The 16485-nt window shown below is 40.5% G+C and overlaps 1 protein-coding gene across 3 annotated transcripts in view; it reads right to left on the minus strand.

Moving 5' to 3' along the window:
• Positions 1-16485, minus strand: part of OSBPL10 (oxysterol binding protein like 10) — a 336422-nt gene that overhangs the window by 168542 nt on the left and 151395 nt on the right. For 2 of the 3 annotated variants that reach the window (XM_032268463.1, XM_032268472.1), the window contains exon 4: positions 5226-5417. The exons of the other annotated variant lie outside the window; for it this stretch is intronic. In XM_032268463.1, coding sequence (XP_032124354.1) covers positions 5226-5417 — 192 coding nt within the window. The remainder of the gene's footprint in view (positions 1-5225; positions 5418-16485) is intronic. 3 annotated transcript variants of the gene reach the window in all.

Below are 16485 nucleotides of genomic sequence, written 5' to 3' on the forward strand. Positions count from 1 at the left end.
CTCCCACTTCAGCCTCCCAAGTGGCTGGGACAACAGGCACCACCCACCACATCCTGCAAATCTTTTAATTTTTTGTTGAAATGGAATCTGTATTGCCAGGGCTGGTCTTGAACCCTCGAACTCAAGCAATCCTCCCACCTCGCCTCCTAAAGTGCTGGGATTACAGGCGTGAGTCACTGCGCCCAGCTCCATAAAACTTCTCATTCAATGCAATGAATGACCCTTTATTCTGAGGCTGTATTCCTTTGGAGGCATTAAGATGTTTTTATGAGATAGTGGAAACCAGAGATTATGACTATACTTTCCAAATGTCCTTTCTGGGTAAATTTTTAAATGGCAATGCTATGTTGCTTCCAAAATTCTATTTCTGAAACTTAGTTTGCAAGTAAAATCCAAAATTCTGGGAACCAGAGTTTTAGACAACTTCTGGAGCTTATTAAGATGAACGTATATATATTATATATAATATATACATTATATAATTATATATTATATATGTTATATATATCATTATATATTATATAATATGTTATATATAATACATTATATAATGATATATTATATAATGTATTATTGTATATTATTCTGTATGCTAATTTTCCTACTCATTTCATGCATACCTGTCCATGTAGTAATAATACCGACATGACTCTTATCTTAAAGTCCTATATAGTAATTCAGAATCTAAAATGTATTATTGTTTAGCGATTCCCTTAATGCCTTGTATTGAATCTATGCCTTTATTAGTATGAAGAGCTTTATCCAAATTAATTTTCTTCCTCCTAGCCCCAGTTCCATAAATTGCTCCCACAGGTACGGTTCTCAGCAGGGAATTTATGGGTCACTGGCAATGCAGTTTATGTTTCATTCTTATGATCCATCACCAGATGGTAGCAAACAGACAATCTGCAGTGTAGTTGACATTTCTTAACACACCAACCAATAATGGGCTATAATTAAGTCTGATAATTTCCCAAACAGTTGCCTTAACTCTCATTTCTTCACCTGCTAGAGGGGCTATGTCTGTTCCTCATGGTGACACTGTCCCTCAAATTCCCTGCACTCATCTCTCCTAACCACTTCCTGAGAGGATGTTGGCCTCCAAACTTTGGTATCTCAATTCTTTATATTTTGGATGATAAGCATTTAATCTTTTAAGCCATCCCATTATTTTCACCCATGCTGTGGCATTCCATTTAAAATTTACTCCATTGCCTTCGGCTGGGCTATTTCTCTTTTATTCCCCTGATATTCAGGCACATCTGTCTTGTGTATGATGATTTTCTCCGTTGCTTCCATGGTTGTAAGTTTATCTTCCCTGTACAGCGGGGTTAAAAATGCTATTCCGTTTTCTTCTAGTTATTTTAGAGATAAATACAGTGGAATCTTAAAGCAGAGGCCTTTATGCTCTGAAACTAATAAGTGCAGAACTTTCAGGTAAGAGTGAAATTTCCCCGGTGGACCTGTCCACATCACGAAATGACAGATGCCACAGGACAGCTACCCGTCTCCTACCCGGAGTGAAGGTGCACGTGGTGTCTGAGGACTGCAACTTTAAACTCTTTCTAAAGGGGCCCGGCACCCTAAAATTCTCTCAACTGCCAATGTTGGCACTTGTATCTCAACAATCTTACTTAAATTTTGAGTACCAAAAGTTATCAGTATACAAAAAGCAATCACCTGAAGAAATATACTGTCACCCAGAAGTACAAAACCAAACCAAATGGCTATAGAGGCATTTGACCTACTGTTTCCTTTTTCTTTTTGAAATGGGGTCTTGCTTTGTTGCCCAGGCTGGTCTCGAACTCCTGGCCTCAAGCAATCCTCCCATCTCAGCCTCCCAGGGAGCTGGAATTACAGGTGTATGCCACCGGACCTGGCTTCACCTAATTATTTTTCACACCATGAAACTCCATGGGAAATTTCAATAGCTTTCCCAATAGACAGACAACAGAGAAAAAAACAATATGATAAAGAAAAACAGCATGTATGTATTCATTTACAAAACTCTAGATTACTCCATATAGATTTTTACATATCTACATCTGTAATATACAGGGGAAAAAATTCAAAAGTAAATTCATTGAAAGGTTACCAGTGGTTATCTGTAGAGAGATAGAATTATAGGTAATTTTAATTTTCTTTATACTTGTTTGTAATATACGCTTGCATTACAGACTTTGTATAAACTTCTTTGTACACCCATGCATAAAAGCCATACTTTTATTCTTTTAAAAATTGGAATTATTTTTCAATGGAGGCAGAAAAGATTCTGTTGAATCAAATGCTACTAATTAATCATGCTAACGAACCTCAACTTTTTATTTAGGTCACTGCTTACTACACACAAGTCCCACATTAAAAAAAAAAAAAAAAAACAGGTTTCCTATCATCACTTATAACAGTAAGTCTACAGAGGCTCGTTATAAAATACAGGAAAGAAAATTCAGAAACTACCATAAACTTTCAACTGCCTTTGTTCAAGGTTGCAGTCTCAAAGGAGCTGTAAAATAGCCTGCAATGAGGTCTACATAAAAGTAAAACGATGGTATCATAGTTAAGTTTTAGAAAACGTTCCTGTTAGATAAATAGCATTACATTAACTGGCAATGATAAAATGATACACTTAACTATTCTTTAAGATATTCTAGTAAGAAAAATAAAGTGGTGGGGGAAATAAAAACAGATAAAACAAGAACAGCGGAAAGTTGGGGGCCGGGCGCGGTGGCTCACGCCTGTAATCCCAGCACTTTGGGAGGCCGAGGCGGGTGGATCACGAGGTCAAGAGATCGAGACCATCCTGGTCAACATGGTGAAACCTCATCTCTACTAAAGCTACAAAAAATTAGCTGGGCATGGTGGTGCATGCCTGTAATCCCAGCTACTCAGGAGGCTGAGGCAGGAGAATTGCCTGAACCCAGGAGGCGGAGGTTGCGGTGAGCCGAGATCGCGCCATTGCACTCCAGCCTGGGTAACATGAGTGAAACTCCATCTCAAAAAAAAAAAAAAAAAAGAACAGCAGAAAGTTGGAATCGTTGAAGTGAGGTGATGGATATAGAGCTACATTACCATTTTATTTTGCATATATTTGAAAATTTTCCATTATACGATGTTTTGAAAAGGTGCTAAGAAAAATGAAAAGAAATATATACCTGTGCACAATCATTCATCATATCAACTCATGTAACACAATTAAGCTAACAGCCACTTTTCTTTTTTTCTGAGACAGTCTCGCTCTGCTGCCCGGGCTAGAGCGCCGTGGGGCAATCTCGGCTCACTGCAGCCTTTGCCTCCTGGATTCAAGTGATTATCCTGCCTCAGCCTCCTAAGTAGCTGGGACTACAGTCACCTGCCACCATGCCCAGCTAATTTTTGTGTTATTAGTAGAGACAGGGTTTTACCATGTTGGCCAGGCTGGTCTCGAACTCCTGACCTCAAGTGATCTACCCACCTTGGCCTCCCTAAGTGCTGGGATTACAGGCATGAGCCACCGTGCCCGGCCCACTTTTTCTTTTTAACACATCAGGGTGACTATTTCAAAGTGGGCATTTTACCTGAAAATTGCAATAGAATTCTGACTCTGTACTTCTTTATAGGCAAGACAGTATATACATGTAAAATATTTTAAGAAAAAAATTGTCTTTCATATGCATCTACAGATTTGATTCTGATTTTAGATTGTCCTTCCTGAGCCAGATTCAGAACCAAGATAGTCAGCGAACAGAGCACTACCTGGCTTGTGACATTTAAAAACTAAAGCAAGATGCATGCTAACTCAGGCAGCAGCAAGATCCTGCAATGGCACCATCTCGGCTCACTGCAACCTCTGTCTCCCAGGTTCAAGTGATTCTCTTGCCTCAGTCTCCCCAGTGGCTGGGATTACAGGCATGTACCACCACGCCCAGTTAATTTTCTTGTATTTTTAATTGAGACAGGTTTTTGCCATGTTGGCCAGGCTGGTCTTGAACTCCTGACCTAAGTGATCCACCCGCCTCAGCCTCCCAAAATGCTAGGATTACAGCCGTGAGGAATCTCATTCTGTGTGACATGGACAAAGAGCCCTGCCACTTTCTCTAAGAGGAAAACAAACTGGTCTGTACCCAAGTAAGCTGTGGAGCAAAAAACCTCAGCACACAAAGGAAGTAGACAACCAAAACCAACATCATTTATAGACAGTCTGTTCCCTATAACGGCTGCAGAGGATGGCAGGAATACCAAGGATCTGGGATCCCCAAACTGATGACTTCCCAGTGCATCAAAAGCAAAATTTACATGTAACTTCAAGTCACTTTTATAAGGCACAATTAAAGAGTTTTCATTATCACAAATGATCCTCCTATTTCCCGCAAGAAGTTTGGCAAAGCCTATTTTATTTCCATTTTACAGGTACAGAAACTGGGGTTTGGAGCTGGTGGAGTAGCTCTTACACAAGTCTTCTGACTTCAGGGACAGAATTCTTTTTGCTACCCAACACTGCCCTTGCAGTGTGTCTATGACGGGAAGGAGGGGAGGAGAGGAAGAAAGTGAAGCAGGGCAGAATATAGAGGGAACGTGCGTTAAGTCTAACACTTTCTGAGTTTCAAAACACCCAAAGTTATTTTCTTATTATCCATGGAGTTTGGTCTAGTCTCTGCTAAGATCGTGGATTTAACTGCATTTCCATTTACAGCCATATTTTGGTAGGCTTGCTTTCTCTGCTGAGTTTTGACAGAGGTCTGCTAACAACTCGCTTAACCTAAGAAATAAACAATTAATTTTTTTTTGAGATGGAGTTTTTTCACTCTTGGCGCCCAGGCTGGAGTGCAGTGGCACGATCTCGGCTTACTGCAACCTCTGCCTCCCAGGTTCAAGTGATTCTCCTGTCTCAATCTCCCCAGTAGCTGGGTTACAGGCACGCACCACCACACTCAGCTAAATTTTTGTATTTTTAGTAGAGATGGGGTTTCACCATGTTGGCAAGGCTGGTCTTGAACTCCTGACCTCCAGTCATCCACCTGCCTCAGCCTGCCAAAGTGCTGGGATTACAGGCGTGCGCCAATGTGCCCGGCAACAAATTTTTTTTTTTTTAAACCAGGAGGGACTGTCACAGCAGTGTGGCTGGGAGGTTTGCTGCTGCTCCTTTCTCCATAAATCAAGACGGCGCAAAGGAAGAGAAGTTGATAGAGCAACGGTCACAGACCCCAACGCCCCGGGGCTGCTTAAGCTAGTAGGAGAGCAAAGCCTACCTCTCTGACTTCGTGAAGCTGGCCGGAATACTGACTCTTGGCTCTTCGGGCGGCTGCAGGCGACTTGTGATGCGTGATTGTGACCACACCGGGGGCCCCCACACTGAGGTGTCTCTGGCTACAGGGAGACGCAGAATTGGGTGTTCCATGGGGGAGCAAAGTGAGGCTTCGGCTTCGGGAGCTTGGAGCACTCTAGAATAAGCAACAAGTGTCAAAACTCAACAACTGACCTGCAGAACACAACTAAGTGTTGGCTTCTATTCATTTTGGACCTCTTTGTCATTCCCCTTCACCTCTTTAGGGAGATGAAGGTACGGGGAGGTATAAGAGCATTGCATGCCCAAATCCCACAAATACACACTGAACTGCCCTTCCATTAGCTGCCTTTCTGGTTTCTTTTCCAATTGCGTCTCCTGTCCTACATTATGGCCATGAACAACTATTCAAAATCCTGCCCGCCACCCTCCCCAACCCAGACACCATGCACACTCATGAGCTCTACCTGTCTACCTCCTAGAATGCCTTTCCTCCGTGGCTGGTCAATCTCTGCTGAACCTGCAAACTCAGCATGATGTTCTCTGCTCCGTGAAGCATCTCCCTGGCTTTCCCAGCCTCTCTGCTGCTCTCATTCCACTGCATCAAGATTATATTGATTATCCAGTTACTTTCTTAAGAGATGCTTTCATGATCTTTATATCCCCAAGGCCTGCATATCACAATTGTTTAATTTATTAAGCACTTAATAATGTCGGCTGTATGCATGAATTAAGCTGTCCACCAATTATTCTTCATTTGTTAGTCCAGTGTTTACATTTCGTTCTATAATAACATATGATCCAAATCACAATCTAGTTTATGATAAAGATGGCATCTCAACTTAGTGGAGATGAATTCTTCAATTAATGTTGGGATATCTGGGGAGCCATTTGAATAACAAAGCTGGATTCATCTCTCAGATCACAGACCTCGAATGGATCAAAGATTTAAGAAAAACAGTTCTAGAAGAAAACACGCAACCACAGGGTAGGAAAGGCCTAACACTCTGAAATTCAAAAACTATAAAAGAAAAGCTTAATAAATCTGATTACCTAAAAATTGGAAACTTCTGCAAAGGAAACAAACAGACCAAGCAAATACCCCACTACGACCACCAGCAGAGCCAAACTATAAACTAGGAAAAAATGCAGAGCTGGAAATAATTATTAAAAGGGGGCAAGGTATGAAGAAGCTCACAAAAAGAAGAGATATAAATGGCTATTCACCCGTAGGAAAATGAGTCCAACTGTACTCAGAAGATAAACGTAAATTCAACCTGCTTTAGATAACCATCGTTCACCCAACAGATTGGCAAAAATTCAAAAATCTAAGTACACAGTCTGTCAACAGGGCCACAGAGAAATGAGTCTGTGGAAGTAAAAAAGGTGGCAAAACCCTGAGGACAGCAATTGGCAGACCTGTCACAGACACAAATGCACCTCCCCCAGCTCCAGCAATCCCCCATCTGGGAATGAATCCTCCAGACATACCTGAAGCCAGGTGAAATACCACATGTCCCTGTTAAGTCACTGCATGTTTGATGGCAAAGGACAGAACACAACGCAAATATCCATCAGCATGGGACACGTTAAATAAATTAGTTTACATCTATGTCATGGAATAGTACCAAGCTATGAGAGAATAATGAGAGAGGTCTCTGTGAATTAATCTGGAAATACCTCTCAGCTATATAGTTAAGTAAAGGAAGGCACATGATTGTTCTTTAGTATGGAAAATACAGCATTTTCCAACATGAGGTAAGTATTTGTTATTTATTTAAAACTTGTTGAAAATCATCTGTTTGAAACATACTGTGAAAGGATACATATAAAACTATAAAGTGGCAGCTTATTTGCGGAGAAACAGAGAATGAAAGGGCAAAAACAGAGAACAGGATTTTTTCCACTGCATACCTTTTATATCCTTTCACTTTGAACTATGGTATTCCCTATTGAAAACATTTTAAAGCCGGCCGCGGTGGCTCACGCCTGTAATCCTAGCACTTTGGGAGGCCAAGGCGGGTGGATCACAAGGTCAGGAGTTCGAGACCAGCCTGGCCAAGATGTTGAAATCCCGTCTCTACTAAAAATAGAAAAATTAGCTGGGCGCGGTGGCACACGCATGTCATCCCAGCTACTCAGGAGGCTGAAGAAAGAGAATCGCTTGAACCTAGGAGGCGGAGGTTGCAGTGAGCTGAGATCGCGCCACTACACTCCAGCCTGTGTGACAAAAAAACAAAAAAGAAAGAAAGAAAATGTTGTAATTCTGCATAAAATTTACATTCTAATTGTTCCTATACTTCATTTCAGCTTGAGAAAAGGCAGTTAGATAATGTGGAAATCATCTAGTTTCTATAGTTCAAACATTTACTGAATACCTACTATGTGCCTAGGGAAAAATCTACTGTGTAGTGTCAGGAAGAAACAAAATGTATGAGACAGTTTTTCACCACAGACACTTATAATGTTGCTAGAGCTATAAGATGCACATAGACAGCGACAGACAGAGGAAAACACACACAGATGCACACTTACAAGACGGTGCATAACAAGGGCTAACTTCGCAATCCAGCCAAAAAATGTCAAAGAAGTGAGCTCAGCTCATCGCGCCAGGATGTTCCGAGGGAGAAGAACCTGAAGCCTCCGTAGCTTTGGGAAGCTTCAGAGGCAAGGCAGCACACTACATAGCAACCCAATAGTCTGGATATCCAAGGCGGCCTTAGCCTCAGGACACAGCTAACAGGCACAGCTCTAAAAACTGCTAAATTAATGATCCATCATTTTACAGATCACCAGGGGATACAGGAGTGGGTGGGAGCCAGGGTAGAAATCAGAATTTTGGTTTACCTTGAAATACCACAGTCGCTTGTAAAGTTTCTCTGGATGTGACTTGGACATAATGAATTGGAATGCAGACAAAGATGGGGAATAGCCATATGGCAGGTAATTGGAGAAATGTGTGGTCTAAGAACTATATATCTTGATCACAATGAACTACAATAGTCATCTACTGTCAGCTTCAATCTTTTCACGTGGAGACTAAAGGGAGAAAAAGGATATTTCTTTAATAACAGTAAATTTGCCTAAGTATTAAAGAATCCACTGAAATACATTCTGGCATCAGCGAGGCTTATTCCAATCCAGGAAAAGGCAGATTTTTTTCACTGGGCTTTGAAGCCAGACAGGTAAGTTTCCTTCTTCATTTACACACCTGTATCCCCATTCCTCCCCTACCAAACCCCTGTTCTTTCCAAGGGGTGAGTTATTTAAGCCTTCTCATTAAGCATCAATTTCCTAATCTTTAAAAAGAGAAATAATAATATTGACCCTTAAAAGCCATCATGAAGTTTAAATTAGATTATGTATAGAAAATGCTTAGTGCAGTGCCTGACATGCAGAGGTGACATAGACAAAGTTTCTTTCTTAAAATCATTGAAAACTTGAACGATGAAAGCCTTATGGATTTTTAAAATGTTAAGAAGTTGCTTAGCACAAAATCATAAGCAGTCTATAGGGTCAGACTGCTCAGAAGCCCAAAACATAATTAAATATTTACAGGGTCATTAAATAGCAAGACTGTAGGGAAACACACACACACATACACATATATACACACACAAACACACACACACACTCTCACTCTCTCGCGCTCTCTCTCTCTCTCTTTTGTGCACGCGCACTCTCTCTTCTAATTCTGAGTAGAAATTAGGACACATCAGAATAAGAGAGGAAGACAGCTCTCACCTTTGCCTGTAACAGTATCAACATGAATGGCAATAAATCAAAAAATTCACCCAAGAGCCAAATCATTCCACTGTGGATGTCTAACCCCATGATCATTACTTAATGGCTGTCATTTGAATTTACAAGCAGTAAATTTGAGTCAAGAAACCTTTACTTTTCCATTAACTGGGGATTCTCATGGTGTAATTCATACCCATACCTTATCTCAGGATAAACATGAGCAAAAACGTCTGATTCTTGGTAAACCCCACAGGTAATCATTACAAGAACAAGTGAGAAAAGCCAGCAAATTGCAACCACTATAAATGAGCAGGCTGTCTTTTTAAAAGGCAGCCTGCCTACCATCTCCAGGTTTTGTTTCAAAGTTATGCTTCAGTGTCATAAAAACCTATCTTCGCTACTCATATAAAATATTAGCAGAGTCTGAGAAACAACATTGCAGGTTTCTGTTCCAAATATTTACTTCCATGGGGGCGACCAGAAACACCAAATGTGCCGGCTGTGAAAAATTCTGAGTCGAGAGTAAGTTTCTTCATCCTTTGCTTAGGAGAACTGTCCCTTCACACAACCATCAGTGCTCATCTGGCTACTCCCTGTGTCCCCTCACTTCATAAGCACCTGGCTGATGAGGGGGTGACAGCAAAAAAAGAGGGTGGGAGCAGGTGAGACCCAAGCGCTCATGCTCAAACCCGTCCAGGTATCTGCACACAATCACACAGGCCTCTTCGTCTTTCCATCCATTCTCACTGAATGATTCCTAAATTTCCCAAGGTTGCAAAGAGAAGACAAAACACACATCCTCTTTCTATCTACTGACCAAAACTGGCATTTAGGAAAGGCATGCTTGGAAAAGGAGAGGAATCTCTAGAAAAAATCTGCCCAATCAAGGTAATCGGGCAACAAGCCTGGGAAACAGAAGTCTAGTGTGAGAAAGCTTAGAGCGAGAAACACTGGACCGTCTAAGGGCTCTGTACCAGCCCAGTACTGTGGACAGTGTGGGGAGTGGTTAAGAGCACACCTGCTCAAGTCAACTGCCTGAGTTCAAATCTGGGCTCTCCCACTTGCAAGCTGTGTAACCAGGTAAATGTAGGTGTCTTCCTTTCTAAAGGTTAATATTACCTACTTCACTGGGTTGTTGGAGAATATGACAAAAGACACATAAAGCATGTATCATATAGAAGTATGCAATAAATATCATTAATAAATTAATAGAATGAGGCCTTCAAGCCTCATTATAGGTGAATGGTTGTTAAACGGTCCCTGAATGAACTATATGGCCATTTTGGTCCTTGGTATCTTAAGTAGTCACAGTCTTAAGGCTTAACTTTATAAAGACAGTCATCCTAATTACTGAAAAACCACCTGCTTCAGAGAAAAACAAAAGCACCTAAAATGTAATTTCACATTTTCAGAAACCCACCTGTTCCAAATAGAAAAGTGCCAAACTGGCTGGGCATGGTGGCTCACCCCTGTAATCCCAGCACTTTGGGAGGCCAAGGAGGGAGGATCATGAGGTCAAGAGATCGAGACCAGCCTGGCCAACATGGTGAAACCCTGTCTCTACTAAAAATACAAAAATTAGCTGAGTGTGGTGGCGCGCTCCTGTAGTCCCAGCTGCTCGGGAGGCTGAGGCAGGAGAATCACTTGAACCTGGGAGGTAGAGGTTGCAGTGAGCCGAGATCGCACCATTGCACTCCAGCCTGGGTGACAGAGTGAGACTCCGTCTAAAAAGAAAAGAAAAGAAAAATTGCAAATAGAAAAGATCAGCTGGTCCTAAAAACCTCTTGAGACATGTATCAAAAGTTTGTAATCACTGAACTAGAATTAAAAGAAGGAAAGGGATAAAAAGGGTTTAAGATCTCAAATAGACATGTGGGGCAGTCACTTCCGTAGAAAATTTTTCTGATGTGAAAAATCTGAGCGTCAACTAATTGTAACAACATTCAAATGACATTTACTTTGAAACACATTTTCCTCACTTCCTTGAAATCCTTCATACCAAGGAGGAAAAAAAGATACTCAATTTCAGAAAAAAAAAAAAAAAAAAAAAAGCCCAAGGGAAGCAGAAAAATCAAACAAGTCTGGTAATGTGTTTTGAAGAACAAATTTAACCAACTAAAACCATTTTATTTCTTCTCTTCCTCTAAAACAAATTCTGCCATATCTAAATAGGTAAAAGCTAAGCATAAAAATCCTCCTCCTCTAAAAGCAAATGTACCTCAACATCAACAAAAAAGAAAAAGCCAAACAATTTTTAAAATAGTATATTGAGGGCCTGAAAATTATTTGGAATTTCATTTTCCTGATAGTCAACAACAGAATAAAATGTGAACTGTTTTTTAAATGAATTACAGTACTGTCCTTAATAGCTTTATATTGACCTCCTCATTTGCACTGCTGTGTTTTTGTTTTTAAATTGTCAATTCTTTCAAGCTTAAAACAAACCTAAAGTAGAAATAAGATTCTTAAAACTGGGAAATTTTCCAAGTTCATTTCCATGATTAGCTTTTCAAAATCGTCCCAGCTCACTCTACTTTTCCAAATTCCTGTTTTCATCGAGAAATACAAGTTAAGTCACCAGGCAAAGAAAATTTCTTCCATGGCCATCTTCAAATTCTTAATAAATCTTAAACAGTTTTTACTAACTTTATACCAATACCCTCTCAAACAGCAATATGAATGCACACAGATGTGTATGCAAATGAAAAATTGTGGTTCTTCCAGAGACAAAGTCTCTAGCCTGCTTCTAAACATACTGTCCTGAATCTATAAGTATGCATGGAAATGCCAGATTTCTGAAAAATTGTCACAAGCAAATGCATATATTTCATTTCCTGCAAATAGTGAGGAACAAAATCTGACATTTTTAAGCTTTTTACCTCCCCATCATTTTCAACTCCTCCCATCCCCCAATCATTAAACCCCCGTCCTCAAAACCCCTCCTACCCCCTGCCAGTAAAGAATCCTGCTGATTCTTCTTTAACAGTTAGATCAACTGTTCTAGAATCCCCAGGCAATCTCCAGGGCAAACTTGAAGGTCTCAACTCAACTGAACGCAGCGATCCTGTGCACCTGACCTCCTTAGCGCACACCACCCTTTTCTCTCCACTTCCCACGGGTCCACCCAGGGGTGTCAAGTGTGATTTCAAAACCCTCCACCTTCTCCGCTTTGCATCCTCTGTCCACACCATTTGCTTGGGGCCTTGTAATTCCAAGTTCCAAGACTCTTTTTGGATGCTTTATTCTGAAAACATGACTCTCTCTTTCTGATGACCAAGCTCAATTTGCTGCGTTTCTCATGCTTTGGAGCTATGCAATTTTAGAGCTAGATGGAATCTCAGACATAATTCTAGTCTAGTCCTTTCCTTTTATAGATCTAAAGTCTACATCCCCCAAAAGGTAAATGAATCATACACAACTCGGGCCCAAATTATAAATCTCATTCAAGACTCAATTCAGAAAACACCTCATTAGAGACTCAGCCCCTCTAGCTGGGTCTTCTCAATTAAATAAGGACCTCAGCCTCCAAAATAGTATTTAACACATGACAGACTTTAAAACAGTTGATAGAAAGGAGGAAAGCTAATAACTGTTACACATTTTCATCTTTCTTCTTACCCAAAACTTCAATTCAATCACCTATCATCATAAAAATAAACATACAACACTCCTTTGAAAGCAGGGCAATTGTGTGTTATATGCCTAGAATTGCAGATCCCTAAGGAAAATAATTTTATTTCATATATATGTAAAATTATATATCTATTATATATACTGTGTGTGTGTGTGTGTGTGTGTATACACACACAAAGTAACATAACACAGAGATCTTTAAATGACGAATTGCCATTTTAATAGAGAAATCTGAAAACAAGAAATAAGAAATGTTCATAATTAAGTTACAAACCAAAAAGTTACAGTATCCATATTTAATTTTTTTTGAATTAGCTTCATTCCTTTCAATATCAGAAACAAGAATTCCACTACCACTGTTTACTGGAAGCACTAGCCAACAAAATAACACAAGAAAACAATCACTGTAGGTGTGCCTTTTTTTTGGGAGAGAGATGGAGTTTCACTCTGTCACCCAGGCTGGAGTGCAGTGGCGCGATCTTGGCTCACTGCAACCTCTGCCTCCTGCGTTCAAGCGATTCTCCTGCCTCAGCCTCCTGAGTAGCTCGGACTACAGGCACGCGCCACCACACCTGGCTAGTTTTTGTATTTTTTAGTAGAGACAGGGTTTCACCATATTGGCCAGGCTGGTCTCAAACTCCTGACCTCATGATCCGCCTACCTCAGTAGGGATTACAGGTGTAAGGCACCGCGCCTGGTCATGACTGTTTTATTTAAAAAAGAAAAAAATCTCACAGTGTTGCCAGATACATAATGAATTTAGAAAAACCAATAGCATTCCTTCATATCAACAATAACCAATCAGAAAATAGAAAATAAGATCATTCACAATAGCAATAAAAACTATGATGTACAGATATTAACCCAACAGGGAGTACACAAGACCTTTATAAAGAAAAAAAATTTTAAACCATGAAAAGAAATCAGTGCAGAATTGAGAAAATAGAAATACACACATACAAGGTAAAGGATGAGTCAACTTAATGTTATAGAGACGTCAGTTCTCCCTAATTTGCTTTATAATAATTTTCATTAAAATTCCACCAGGATTTTTTTGAGCAACTCAACAAATTTATTCTAATATGTAAATGGAAGAATAAAGCTTCATGAAAGGTCAAGTTAATTTTGAAAAGGAGAGCAAAAGGGAAGAACTCACCTAACCAGATACAAATATTAACAAAGCTACAATGGAAATACGCACACATATAAACACATACATATATATATGCATATTAGGTCCAAATATCTGTGTCCCCTCCCCCCAGTAAAAGCTCATATGTTGAAATCCTAACCCCAAAGCAATGCTATTAGGAGGTGGGGGCTTGGAAGGTGATAAGGACACAGGGTTCCCTGCGTCACTTGAGGCAATTCACTCAGCTCCCTTCAACTGAGGTCCAAAAAAGTCCCACAACTCTCTACGGAACATCATAACCAGGAGCTGAGTTAGCATCTTGGGAAAAAAATTACTTTTTAATATCAAAGTCCAATATAGCATACTAATTCTCAGGTACTTAAACAATGAGCTCATTAGGGCTAATCCACGTGGAGCTAATACTTTAAATTGTCGATATGGTTTTGTTTTTTTTGGTTTTATTTTTGTTTTTTTTTTTTTGAGACGGAGTTTCGCTCTTGTTACCCAGGCTGGAGTGCAATGGCACGATCTCGGCTCACCGCAACCTCCGCCTCCTGGGTTCAGGCAATTCTCCTGCCTCAGCCTCCTCAGTAGCTGGGATTACAGGCACGCGTCACCATGCCCAGCTAATTTTTTGTATTTTTAGTAGAGACGGGGTTTCACCATGTTGACCAGGATGGTCTTGATCTCTTGACCTTGTGATCCACCCGCCTCGGCCTCCCAAAGTGCTGGGATTACAGGCTTGAGCCACCGCGGCCGGCCATCGATATGGTTTTTAATTAATTATTCGTAACAGGAGTAATGTTTGATGGACAGTATGGATACAGATGTCAAAAACAAAATGGGGACCATGCCATGCATAGCACTTAGAGTGTGTTACTCAGGGGTCATCTGTCCCCACAGCTTACTGCTTCCCCTAGAGAATGGCCTTTCCCAGGCCAGAGACTATGTCTAACCAGCCATGGTGCATTCTTTTGAACTTGACACAGGGCCTCACCTTGCAAAAGCTATAAATGCGGTAAATAACGAGCAACACATCCCCCCAACCTCAAGTTTAATCGCTGGTTAAACCACTGCCTCTTCCCCGAAAACCTGATTTTAAAAATATCAATACTGATTCATTATCGTCACATCTCCCTTTCCAAATAGGCAGAAGAGTCTGGAAAAGACAAAACTACCACCACACTTACCATACACAAACGCGAAATGGCCAAAAAGCAACCTGGTACAACATCAGCCAACTCACATTACTCAGACATTGAACAAGTATTTAATGAACATCTACTATGTGTCAGGCACTGCTCTAAGGAACAGAGTACAACAATGAGCAAAACAAATATTCCAGTCCTCATGGAAATGACATCCTGGTGAGAGAAAGAGGTCCTCCCCACCCACCGCCCCCTAAAAAGATAGATAAAATATACAGCAGGCATAGAAAAAAAGAAAAAAAAAAACTTGAGGTTTACCAACTTTAGATAGGTGGCCAGAGAAGGCTTCGTGAGAAGGTAACATTCGATTATAGATGGAAACGAAGTAAAGGAGCAAGCCAGGTATCAGGGGAAGAGCATTCTGCAAAGAATCTCAACAGACACAAAGGCCCTGGGGCGAGAGTCCACTTGGTGTGTTTGAGCAAGATGAGCAGTGTGGCAGAGGTAGACGTGAGTGTAGAGTGATTCGGAGTTGAGGTCAGACAGGTAAGGATCGGGGAGACCAGTTCCTGAATTAAAAATCACAGAAAACTGCCAGGCAAGCCAGATGCCTGGTGTCACGTAAGGCTGACGCAGACAGGGAGAATGACAAGCCAATTAGGAGAATGGATTTCAATAAGCTTTCTCCCCAGGGTCATATTCAGGTATTAAATAGTTAATTTGCATACAATTTACTTATGTCTACATGAAACGGATCATCTCAACTGGATAATTTTCATCGTAAAATTGTATTACTACTGCCCTGAAGATGGGCATTTCATGATTTATTCTATGCTCTATTTCTTCTCATGGCTCATTGTAATAGACCCAGAAGATACTTTATGCCAGAAATGAATCACAGAACAAAAGGCAACTGCTTGCTGAGGAATTCTATGAACGATCACTCCAGAACATGGGGACCAGGGCTCCTATTTTATGTTTAGACTTCTGTCTCCTACACATGGGTCAAAACAGCCACGGGATGAGAAGTCCAATGTCATTCTAAGAACATTTCAAGAAGCAAATTTGATTATTCTTAAATCAATAACTCATCTCTGACAGAGCACTCCTGTCTACTAAGAGATCATTATCTCCTTCTCAAATGCTCAGGCACAAAAATGCCAAGCTCAAAAGGGCACGCCTACTTGTGTTTCAAAATGCTTCATGCTAAAAAAATTAAATCACGACATCATCAACATGCCCGAACCTCGTGCAGACTCCTACAGGAGCTGTGGAATAAATTGCACTAATTACTATTCCAAGCTTGGTATTGCTGATGGAGTTAAGATAAAAACGCAAGACCTGCTCATAGCATGGGGGGTCTGGCTAGACAGCAGCTTACTAACCCACATACAGTGGTAGCCACAGGAAGCTACAGAAACCTTATAACCTGGGCATCCATGAGGCAATTTTCCTAAAAACACTGCATTTGCCCAAAAGCTCTTCATATTTGGTTTCCTCTTTTTTCCTGTAGGTTTCTTCCTTTTTTTTTTTTTTTTTTTTTTTTTTTTTTTTTTTTAGTTTTTTTT

Source organism: Sapajus apella, unplaced genomic scaffold (genome assembly GCF_009761245.1).
Source record: "Sapajus apella isolate SASKATOON/1434 unplaced genomic scaffold, GSC_monkey_1.0 scaffold4, whole genome shotgun sequence".
Taxonomy (NCBI): domain Eukaryota; kingdom Metazoa; phylum Chordata; class Mammalia; order Primates; family Cebidae; genus Sapajus; species Sapajus apella.